We start from the raw sequence: 12,817 nt of genomic DNA on the forward strand, positions 1-12,817 counted from the left end.
AAGAAAGGCCCACAACTTCCAGAGTTTTGTTCCGATAGCCTTGAAAATTTGACGAAACATTCTTGAAATGTTTTAGTATAAAAAAATGCAAAGAAAAAATTATTGATTTTTGAAAAGTGTTAATCCCTACCCGCCCGTTAATTGTTTCTATCTTTGTCGAAATTATGTATGAGAATATGTCAGAAAATGTATAAATAATGGCATGAATAATGTTTTTTTTTATATATTTTTTATAATGGGAATACATTGTATATTATAGCTTTATTGTGCTGCTTCAGTTAATGCTCCTTTTCATCGAAACGTTGATTTATATTTATCACGCTCTCGGGAAAAAGAAAGTGTTTATATGGATTTTTGTTTTGTTTTAGAGGAATATAAAGTAAACTACAAATCATAGATACTACGGTCATATAATAAGTTATGTAAGTATATAGAACTTGGAAGCACTCGGATTTAATTGACGAATACGAAAGTACAAAGTATTCTACAATCGACATCAGTGCAGTCTATCAAAAATTACATGTATCAAGCATATAAACAACTAGGTGTTATTGGATGATGTTGTTCACATGAACCGTAAGCTCTACCAGTCAAATATAATTCGCCATCGATCCAGAGGGCGTTACAATTTCCCTTCACAAATAAACGATCCTTCTGATGATGATGACGAACAAAACATTTACCTTGGGTAATAATTTTCGAATAAATTTGGGTATATGAGAATTGTAAACTGTAATTCAAAAAGTTGACTTGACTTATCAATATCAATATAAAAGTGCAGGATCTTTGTGTCCTCGAATATTTCCATTAGATAAATGTTGTTTACACATATATTACAGTACCCATAAGTCAAGAGTAAACAAGTCATACCCCATTGCGAGGCACCAGCTAATAAGGTGTCGAAAGCAATTTGCTAAACCTTTTCCCATACACAATCCCCTTTATCCGTCCACCTTCATCCATATTTGATTGCCCATACGCAATTTTTGCTACAACTCGTAATCTCCGAAGTAAAGGCACGTGCTCTGCTCACAAATTACGTAATTGTTAAGGATGGGCTCATTCCCTTCTATAACCTGAGCTCGTAAACCAACCGACCGGCGTGGAAAAGCGCTTGATACGATAATAACTAAGGACCTTCTTCTCCCTGGTGGAAGAGAAAATTCATCCAAACCGACGGATATGCGCCATAAATTTGTGAGATTTATTGAGCTATAGAAAGTGAAACAGTGTTGATTCGTTTGAACATCTTAGTCTGGTAACCTTGATCTATTTTGAACCCGTAGACTTCGGCTCCGTTTTGTTTCCTACGTGAATTTAAGGATACACTTGTCTATTTACCGTCTCACAATCACTAGAACCGTGGTTAGTCGGAGTCGACCAATACAGAATTCCAGATGCATATTCTAATCTGATACAATGTTGTAACTCGTTTCCACACTGCTTTGAGTCAATGGTAATTAACTGCTATTCTACATTGCCTTCTATTTTCCAGGCAACCATCGGTATAGACTTCCTGTCGAAAACCATGTATCTAGAAGACCGAACAGTGAGATTACAGCTATGGGACACTGCCGGACAGGAACGATTCCGATCGCTGATACCTTCGTACATTCGAGACTCAACCGTTGCCGTAGTAGTGTACGATATTACAAGTGAGTATTACTACTTATTTTGCGTTTCCAGTAATAACCAAATTTGTGTTGATCGCTCCATTCTGCTTAATCGGGACAAACTATAGTAGTAATGTTTGATTGTTAACCTGAACATTGACACAATTCTAGCAAACGGTGGGCGAAAAATAATACGAACTCAACCCAAATTTTGCTAACAACCTCACGTTCAGTAATAAAACTGCCGGCTTGTCGTCGACAGTTCAAAACTAGAACACGCACCTTCGAGCTAGTGCACAAATAAATAAATAATGCTTACGAAAAGTGAAGCTTCAGAATTCATTACCCTGCCGGCCAAGTAAAACACCTGGTTAGTGTGTGCAAGCCGTCGCACACATTCCATTGTTTCGAGCGCTGATAAGAAATCCTGTGTCACAGAGCTGAGCGAAGAAAGTACACGTCACGGCTTTATACCCGTTGTATCGAACAAATTTCATTTCGAATGCCTTCCAAAGTTACTTGCCCGTTGAGCTATTTCGTGCGCTGGTGGCGTTTTTTTCAAAAAAAAAAGTCGAACTAAGTGTTGATAGTCGATTCACCTTCACCAGAGGTGATACGATAGTCGATCGGTGACTTCTAAAGAGCCAATCGTTCTTATCATTGTTGAGTTCGAAATAAAATGTAATTTACAATAATTAATGGCTCATTTTGAGTCACTGCAACTATAAACAATTCGGTTATATGCGTATTGTTGATCTTTTCTTGCTATTTTCATTGTGAATTTTTTTACCAATTCTCGAAGCAATTGATTTTCAGCCGAATATCAATGAGGCAGACACTTCGATTATGTATTCGTTCGAGAATCTGGGTGTGAAATCTCATTCCAACTTCCTGTCTATCTAAAAACCAGGCATGCAAATTGAACTCTGAATGTGTAGAATATCATTCAAAATTGCTTTTCTACAACAGTTGCCGTGACTTGAGCTTGTGTTTGTTCAAACGCTTTTGGTCATCACTCTATTACTGATTTAGGTGAATAAAAATTGCACGGAATATCGCAGTTTTGATACTAACTAGAGCTAGTATATATTACTACGCACTCCATAAGTGTCTTGAGAGAGGTAAAATAGGCCATTTCCGAAATTCTAAAACTCTGCAGAGTTGTCTGGTCAGGAATTCCGTATCAGACTTAGATTTCCAACGCCTGTGACTCCGTTATTACGACAAGGAAATGTTAGCAGAGCCCAATTATGTCAAAATTGGTTGAGTCACTTAAAGGTTGCTCCGCATTTGACCGATCCGACCGATCCGAGCTCTCCGGCATTGACTTTTTCTCTTTCGGGGTTTCGGGTATTGGTCGGGTTCGGGCACAGAAAAAAAACATGTTTGTCGGCTTCGGGTCCGTTACAGGTAATAATTTGTTCATTCTCGAGTTTAACAATTTGATCGGGTTCCGGTTTTTGGATTTCGGGACTTTTTTCGTGTTCTGGTCGGGTACGGGAAAAGATTTTTATTTCTTTCGGGTTCGGGTTTGAAAGAAAAAATAATCTCGGGTTCGACCATCTCTAATGTACAGCTCAGCCAAATCCGAAGCAGAAAAAAGTCGGTGTCTGAGAGCTTGGATCGATCGGAACGGCATAGTGCAGATAGGCCTTTATTTGGTTCACGAATAAAAATTCATTGGCGGTACCATGAATACAAAATTATGACCGGCGAACGACCAAAATTAGGCTAAAGCCGGGTATAATTAAACGATATAACTCGCTATACTCGCCAAAACATCGAAAAATTCTTTGCGATTATGAAGTGAATGATTTGTAAAACAGGAAAGGTCTTCAAAAACGACAAAAATTTGAAGAAACAGTGGATAAAAGTGTGTAAGAAAGGTGGAGATAAGAATTGCACAGGATTTGATATATTTTCTTATAGTAAAACATTTAAAGAATATTCTGTGAAATTTTCAAGCCTGTTGGAACGAAACTCTGGAAGTTATAGACCTTTATCTATGGCTATCTCATTCTGCGAAGAAGCAAGAGCTTGTCCCACAGGCCCAAGATTTCCACTTCGATTGACTTCAAATCTTGACAAAACATTCTTGAAATGTTTCATTATAATAAGTTATAAAAGAAAAAATATGATTTTTTGAAAATGTTAGACCCTACGGGATTTTATAGACAAAAAACATTAAACGCGTTTTTCTCGAAAGCAGGTTTTGAAAGTCCGTGTGCCCTAGCACAAAATTTGGCTGACCAAACCTGCATCGGCCAGAAATAGTAGAAAACACGTTTTCGTTCGGCACGTCAGAAAGAACATTGCACTCCGTTGCAAAACAAAAAGTGTTCTGTAAGTAGCAGAAACTTTACGTCTGCTTAGCGATTCAAATTGAACTGCCGAGTTTAGCACTAAGCAGTTCAATTTGAACTGCTCTGCACTGATGAGTCAAAGACGAAACGTAAGAATAATATGTTATGTGCCCTAGCACAAAATTTGGTTAACCCCTAAATGAAGAACATTCGGCCATATAATAAAGAATTCCGCTATACCAGCTCAAACCCGCCTGATGATTTGTTTGTTAGAAGGGTGCGTCTTACTCATTTCAGACCTTCAAGGAGAAACACAAAGCTTCCCCCACGTGACTCAGGGTGGCAATCCAATCCGATAGCACCCAGTCGACGCCGTTCTATTGACCAAATGTCATCATAGACACACGGGGAGGCATAAGATAGGAACTTGTGAGGACTTAGTATCTCACCGTTTGACGACCTAACTGCTGTGGTCGGTTTACTTCTCTTATACTCGGTGCGTTACACAACATGTAAAGAGTGTAAGAAATCAAATTACATCACAAGAAAATACTCCCATTCAACCGATCATTTTCAAATTTTCAGGGAATCAAAGCAAAAATGTTATTTAACTTTTTCCATGTTCGAAGCGCCTGTTTAATCGATGTACATATGGTAAATGTTCGCATTTCCGGTTCGTTCGGGTGATTAAAGTCGTTCGGCCCGAAATTGACCTCATTAGCCTTGTATTTATCTCATTAGCCTAGAAGTGGCACAATGCGAGAGATCCGGATTTTCAAAGTAAGTGCGCAAAATTATTTTACGCTGCTGCTGTTTTTCTACTCCATCTTCGCAAAGATTGCAGAACCAATACTGTTACACAATGTAAACATTAAACACTAACGAAGAGTTACCCTTCTTCGAAATAATGTCGCTTACGATCACACTCTTAGCTGGAATAATCATAGATGATTAATTTACAAAAAAAAAAAAAAAACATTCTGGTTGCCAAGTAGCCCGAAACTTATTGTCACCACTGCTAATACAACCTTTTGTCATTGTTTTTGTCTCGTAGATGCAAACTCATTCCATCAAACATCGAAATGGATCGATGACGTTCGGACGGAGCGTGGGAGTGATGTAATCATAATGCTAGTTGGAAACAAAACTGACCTCTCGGACAAGCGCCAGGTTTCGACGGAGGAGGGCGAGCGGAAAGCGAAAGAACTGAACGTGATGTTCATCGAGACCAGTGCGAAAGCAGGGTACAACGTGAAACAGGTAGGATTTCGTTTTGCTAGCATCGCATCACAATGACAACCGGTGGGGTTGTGGATGTTGGGAGTCAAACAATCAATGTGGGGTTGTGGTTGTCACCGAGTGATTAGTGATAATCAGCGGTGGTGATTGAGTTTTATTCATGGATGAAATCGAAACATAGAAAATATTTTTTAAAACGTATCGCTTGTTATCGCGTAACTTTACTGCGGCAAAACGTATTGTGGTTTCGGAGATTTCAATTGCTCTTATTAATTGATTGATTTTCTTTTTTTCAGCTTTTCCGAAGAGTAGCTGCAGCATTGCCCGGTATGGATTCAACCGAGAACAAGCCACCAGAAGACAGTATCCTTTTGATTGATAAAAAATACCGAGAAAAAAAATTTAAAGGAATGTATAACTTATGTTTACTATTTACAGCAGTTTCAAAGGATTTACATCGGCTTGACGTGGCCGTTTAACAAAACAAAAAAAAATATAGCTGAATCTCGTTGTCATCTTCTTCCTTGGATTAGAGTCGTTTTCATTACTATCCAACGAATGAAGGGGAAGTAGTGGTTCGCTATTCACGCTCCCGTCCATTGGTTCGGTGTCACTGTTGTTGGCGGAATCATCGTTATTACTTTTATTTGTCCAGGCTTTGAGTGCGCGCAATTCCAGGAATTAGTAGACGAAAACGTGACAAAATCAGAATCGACCTTCTCCGATTTGGATGAAACTTTGCACATGGCTTCAGTATGGCAAACCATAAGTTTTGAACCGATGGAGAGGTCAATCCGACTCACGACTGATTTTTAAAAAGGGTGTATGTATTTTTGCATTTCAAAAAAATTGCCTTTTTCAAATCGATGTAACTCAGAAACCGTTAATTGTACAAAAATGGCGTTCAGGAAGAAGTTGTAGGGAATCGATTGGGCACTCTAAAAAAAATATACACTGAAAAAAATTTTGATTTTTTTCTCAATGATCACAAAATAATCCGAAAAGGTTAACTAAAAAAAGGATGATTTTAATTTTTTTTTGATAATTTTTATTTCAAAGCTGTTATTAAAACCTACAGATTGATGTTACAGCTAAAACAGTTTACGGGTCTCGTTGTAATTCAGAAACCGTTCATCGTACAAAAATGGTGTCCAGGAAGAAGTTGATTTTTATTCTCAATAATTTCAAAATGAACCAAAAAAATTAAATTAAAAAAATTAGGGTTTCGATTTTTTTGATAATTTTTATTCTAATGCTCTTATTAAAACCTACAGATTGATGGCTATCACATCCGTGACTTTTTAAAAATGAAGAATTTATAGCTAAAACAATTTACAGATATATTCGAAATTTCAAGTTCTCGATGAAAGATAATCATTTAAACAGTAGAATATTATTCTACAGGTTAAAGGCAATAAATTTGTTCAGGATATCCTTTCTTTTAAAAGTAGCTGTTCTTGAGATACTTGGATATTTAATTATAACATCATTTTTTATATTTCCATGAATTGTTTATTTGCTTGCTATTTCTACAATTATTACATGTACATTAATAATTCTTAATTACATTTAAGGTTTTAAGTTTTTGAAAATTGTATGAATACTACGTGCATCGTCATTCGAATACAGTCTTGTGACGATTGTGGTTTCTGAAATCGGAACGAAAGAATGGAATTTCTGTGTGCCTGAAATAATTTTGGTATCCTTATAAACACTACTCCACTCGGTCACACCCCGTTCATATTCTTCTTGTGACACGTAACAAAAAGACATGGCCGTGAATGCATCTCGACGTCTCTGCTCTGCCCATTCATATAATTGTTTTGCAGTTGTGATTGGGTGTTCATGTAGTTTAGCTTTCACGTCGTGCCATTCGCTTTGAATTACCCCCGAGTACATCACATGGTCCTTTACCATGAGAAATTACAAAAAAATGCCACTCAGCATCAATGTTATACATTGATTTAAATTTAAAGAGACTTGCAAAATTTTGTCTGTTTTGTACTGCGAGGCAGCTCCGTCAGACATAAATAAAACCTTAAATATAATTAAGAATTATTCATGTACATGTAATAATTGTGGATATAGCAAGCAAATAAACAATTCATGGAAATATAAAAAAATTTCGTTGTAATTAAATATTCAAGTATCACAAGAACAGCTACTTTTAGAAGAAATGATATCATGAACAAATCTATTGCCTTTAATCTGCAGAATAATGTTCTACTGTTTAAAATGATTATCTTTCAACGAGAACTTGAAATTTCGAATATATCTGTAAACTGTTTTAGCTGTAACTTCTTCATTTTTCAAAAGGCACGGATGGGATAGCCATCAATCTGTAGGTTTTAATAACAGCTTTAAAATAAAAATTATAAAAAAAAAATTAAAACCATGCTTATTTTTATTTAACTATTTCGAATTATTTTGGAATTATTGAGAAAAAAATCAAAAAAATTTTTCAGTGTATTTTTTTAGAATGCCCAATCGATTCCCTACAACTTCTTCCTGAACGCCATTTTTGTACAATTAACGGTTTCCGAGTTACAACGATTTGAAAAGGGCAATTTTCGTGATATGCAAAAATACATACGCCCTTTTTAAAAATCAGTCGTGAGTAGGATTGACCCCATCGGTTCAAAACTTATGGTTTGCCATACTGAAGCCATGTGCAAAGTTTCATCCAAATCGGATAAGGTCGAGTCTGATGATCTGCTATGCATTTCTGGAATTGCTCGTGCATTGTAAACTGTAGCTGGCGTGGCATATTCTACATCGGGTACAACTGAAGTCGTTGAGGATGTTTCATTGTTGTTCCACGCACACGCACACGCACTTCTATAGCACTATCTTCCATATACACTAGTACGTTGTACTTGATATTTTCACGCTACACGTAGTGCACATTGTTATTGTATTTAGCGAATTGATTTGCTTCCCACTCTTTATGAAACTGGATGTAAAAAACTGTATTTATCTTGTTGCACTGAAGCAGCTGCACTCGTTTAAGGTTAAAATGCATTACATCCTTAAGCAAACTTTCGAGTTCTCGTATCGAAGGTCGAATTTTGCACTGCCTGAAATCAATAATCATTGTATTCTTCCGTAGCAGCACCGATAGCTTTTGTTCATTTGGTTCACTCATTTCGAATCGTTCTATTGTTCTCTATACAACACTGTAATTGGTTTCTGCCGCCCGAACGTAAGCGGTTTCGTTTTATCGACTGTCTTGGATGAGATGTGAAAGCGAACTGGTGGGTAGGCGTTGCCGATTATGATTAGAACGTTGCCGGCTAGGAATAGAACATGTTCGATGAACTCTGTACCAACTCGGTGCTGTTGTAGAGCTGTGTCCACCACAATGTAGGGTGGCAATCGGTTTTAATTTCATTGAGTTTCAAGCCAAATAATTTTCGAATCGCCGAACTTTATGTATGTGCATTAGGGTGCCAATATTTTCGTAAAGCGGTACTGCTCAAAAGGTTAAGCAAGTCAAAAAAAGTCCCTAAGCTAAATTGGATATTGGTAAAGGATGCCACCCATCTCCAACTCCGCGACACCTATGAAAGATAATGATGAGTCGTAGTCCTTCCAGAGGACATATAAAACATCAACTTTTCATCTCCTCTTTATACTTTATCCTTCCCTGTGAGCTATGGAGATGGGGGTGCTCGGCAATGGTGGCTATCATGCTGTTGAGATGTTCCGTTTTAGTTGTGGTATCAATTCCAAACACTATTTCCCAAGCAATTTTATTTATCAGTGTGAAAAAAAATTGAGAGATTTTTTTAAAAATTGATTTTTCGTTTATTTTTTCTAGTTGGGGAAAAAATATTCAAATTTTTTCTTTGTGTATACTGTTAACAAGAATCTGTTTTTTTAGTTTCATTTCTAAATATTTCTAGAACGGCTACTTCTAGGATGAAGGGTACTATGAATAAGCGCTTTTGCTTTTAACCTTTTTAAAATCACTTTCTAGTTTTTAAATAGGATATTTTTCATTAAAAACTTGAGTTCCTAAAAATAACTGAAAATTGTTTCAGTTGTAACTATTTTTTTCTCGAAAAACACGAATCGCATTAACTTCAATGTGTTGGTTTCAATAATAGGTTTACATTAAACATATCGCAGCGTTTTTTTGTTTTCAAAATTTTTCAATTAAATTTTAGGTTCTTAAAGAGGTGGTTTAATATTTTTTCAGTGTGGATTTTTTAGAGTGCCCAATTGGTTTCCTATTGCTCCGACACCATTTTCTTCCAATAATACTAGAGTAATATTTCAGCACCATTGAATTCTACTACTATTCAATGGTGTTAAACTATTATTCTAGTGAAATTATTCTAATAAACGCTCAAGTCATAGATTAGTATCAATAATAGTTTTCGAGTTACAACGATTTGAAGAATTTTTTTTGTAAAATTACATTTTCGATTGAAATTTACTGAAAATGAAATTCCAGGCCTTTTCACTGTCAGTATTTTTACTACTCATTCAATTGACTTTTGCACTTTTGCAAATGAAACTCACTGGATCCAACCTCAATTCAATAACCGTACCTGGTCATTTGCAGTTTTTCTTGCTCCTATTCAAGTACCAATGAATCTACTTGCTTCAGCCGTCGGCTGTGAGTAAGCTCGAATGAAGAGGCATGAAAATCAACACAATGACAGAAAATTATTTCGGCCGATACAATAAACAAAGAGGGGTGGCTAGTAATATTCATGTTTCCAATTAACTCCAGCAAGTATAAATAAATAATTTTCGAGTTTTTAAAATACATTGAGATATGTTCCAAAAGTATTTAAAATTTATAGTGAAAGAGAAAGCAATAAATTTGAGTAAATTCTTATTGACAATTTTGCTATCTTTGGTTTACCGTTCATCTATTACCTTGAATCAACTAAATAATTAATTTTTTTTCTGATCGATTACCCGACCATTTGTACTTCACATAAACCTGTTTACACTTTGACGAGAATTTTGTATTGCAAAACAGTTCTTCCGAAAAATAAACAATTTGATTCAAGGGGTAACAATCCAGTAAAAAATATTTGATTTATATATAAAATGTAGTGTAGTACTCATATCACATTCAGATACCAGAAAACTGTTATTTTAAATATTGGTTGGAGATTTTCAAAATTTTCATATAAATCATTAGGATTCTAACCATAAAAACATGAACATTTATTTCAGAAAATCTGCATAAAAGTTCTTCTTATTCTTCACTTCTGGGTGGTGTCACCTAACTTGAAATGACAGCGATTGATGGCACAGCAAGTTGGGCTACATTGCCAGTTAATTTTCGTTTCTTTTCACTGGACTACAAGTGAAAATCTCGATGCGTGACAACGTGGAGTCACAAAAGTACGGGTGAAAATCTTTTCTCGCGAAATACTCAAAATTTTCACCGTGTTCACTCGTTGAGGGTTCCACCAGAGGAGGCACAGAAGTTCAATGGCTGTAAAAACCACCAGCTATTATTAACATCGTGGGTGTGGGTTTGTGAGGCTTACAAAACGGGCATATTTGACAGATTAATTTAAATCAAAATCATAATTCATTTTGCTTTGTAGTAAAAAATTGTAACCAAAAAAACTTTCTCACGAATGTTCAAACTACTTACACTTGAAGGACTCACTGTTCACCATTTTCAAAAATGAATTTTTCACACCGGGAATACACGTACATTATTTGATGTTTGGTCAATTCACGTAAACGAACCGATGATACTCTATTCATTTTAGGGGATGTTCGAATAACATTCATTTTCGTCACGTATAAAATTCAATTTGACATTTGGAACCATTTTACGTGATTTTTCAAGTGATTCGAATGTGAATTTTTATTTGTGATCAAAAGTCGAACTGTTTCGTAAAAACCATACCTACCCAAAATTGAATACAACGATATTTTCGGTAAATATGCTTCTCGAAAAATTTGAGTAGATATTACTCCCTTTTGTTGACATTTGTAAATGAGTATAAAGTACCAAAGACATTGAAAATCTATTAATGCTTCACAGTATTTATATGTTTAAATATAAACAAGCATTTTAATGTATTTTACTTACCAACTAGAGCCTGATACGGCTCGCTATCTAAAACACTTTATTTTTTTCATCCTGAATTTTGGTAAACTTTTTACTACTCATTCGGGTCGGGTACGGGTACAGGTAATTTTTAATCGGGTACGGGTAAATTTTGCTGATCACTCGGGTACAGGTCGGGTTCGGGTATAAGAATTTCTATACCCGACCATCTCTAGTGTATAGTCGACTTCAATTGAATGAAACAAAATGAAATTTTACGGCACTGGTCTTGAGTCAAATTGGTCTCTCCATCTGACAGAACAAATGGTTTGCCGTACTGGAGATGTGTGCAAAGTTTCATTCAGCTCAGGGGAAATTGTTCCTGATTTTTGCATTCTTTTCTGCGGTTAATTTCGGGAATTGTTCATATAAAATACCACTTTGCTAAGCTTTATTTTGAATATATCATTTAATAAGTCGAAAAATGAAAAAAAAATGTCAGTAAAGATACAGCGACACAGTGTTTTTACAAAGTTTCCCTCAAGGAGAGTAAAACTTTGTTTGTGTACGACTTCAAGTTGTTATGTACGTGAATGACATCAAGACGACCGCGTCGACGACACTTTTATGTTCAATTCAACGCACTACCTTTATGTCTTTCATTATGTTCAATCAGTTACTGCATTTCTGTGATTTCGATTCGTAACCCTATCAGTACATTGTTTGTTTTCTATTTCTGATTCTGTTTTCAGTTCACCTTTCGTTGAATTATCACTTTATTTTCCTTAACTTATGATTTCCTCTACCAGTGCAAGAAGTCGTACTCAAGGATTCACCGAACGAAGCAAAAGATCCGGAGGGAGGCTGCGCATGCTGAAAGCCTTCAACCTCCAGATACTTTCCCTATTTCGTGCATCAACCTCAACCCAAAACAGGAACTACTGAGACTGCTACAATTGGGCAGTGACGGGAGATATCGACGGGACGAGAGAACGGGTGAAAGAGAAATATGTCCATCCTGATTACACCTTTTTATCCATATTATTATTTATTTGTAATGGGAAAAGATTCGTGTAAACTGTTAAGTTGGTGCAATCATTGCTGATTGACTCCATACATTCGATTTAGTTTAGTATGTGCTAAGAAAGTATATGTTTTTGATTATTTTTTTAAACTTGAAAGATTATTGCCGTTCATGAAGAGTGCTATATATTTTGTCGTTCGTTTATCTTTCAAAATCGCTTTCTACGATATTTTTGTTTTTGAATGTAAATGACTAGAGCACTAAAAAACATGCAGTCCATAATTACACTACTTTAAACGTTTACTTACTTCTACATGAATGATACATATATTTAACTTAATTGATAAGTTGTCTAAAAATAATGAAACTGTTACTATACTTTCCTTAATTTTACAACAGCGTTTAGTTACATTGCTATACAAATAGTAATTCAACGGAGAAAGTATACCAGAAGAAACATTTTGCTGAAATTGCGCTTAGCATTAACATTTAAGTTCGACCGTTTTGACTAAATAAACTAAACAGAGTCTACGCTATAACTAAAACAACTGAATGTTTGTTTCGTTTTATCAGTAATCGTAAAAATCTGATTATTCTGTGCCGTTTT

The 12,817-nt window shown here is 35.7% G+C and overlaps 1 protein-coding gene across 3 annotated transcripts in view; it reads left to right on the plus strand.

Moving 5' to 3' along the window:
• The window catches only part of LOC131439468 (ras-related protein Rab6), a 62,438-nt gene that overhangs the window by 44,759 nt on the left and 4,862 nt on the right, over positions 1-12,817 (plus strand). For 2 of the 3 annotated variants that reach the window (XM_058610509.1, XM_058610511.1), the window contains exons 3-5: positions 1,496-1,655; positions 4,971-5,176; positions 5,452-5,518. In XM_058610509.1, the coding sequence (XP_058466492.1) occupies positions 1,496-1,655; positions 4,971-5,176; positions 5,452-5,518 (433 nt within the window). Of the gene's footprint in view, positions 1-1,495; positions 1,656-4,970; positions 5,177-5,451; positions 5,519-11,995; positions 12,759-12,817 lie in introns of those variants that run through there. The other variant, XM_058610510.1, reaches the window with a different exon arrangement.

Source organism: Malaya genurostris, chromosome 3 (assembly GCF_030247185.1).
Source record: "Malaya genurostris strain Urasoe2022 chromosome 3, Malgen_1.1, whole genome shotgun sequence".
Classification (NCBI taxonomy): Eukaryota; Metazoa; Arthropoda; class Insecta; order Diptera; family Culicidae; genus Malaya; species Malaya genurostris.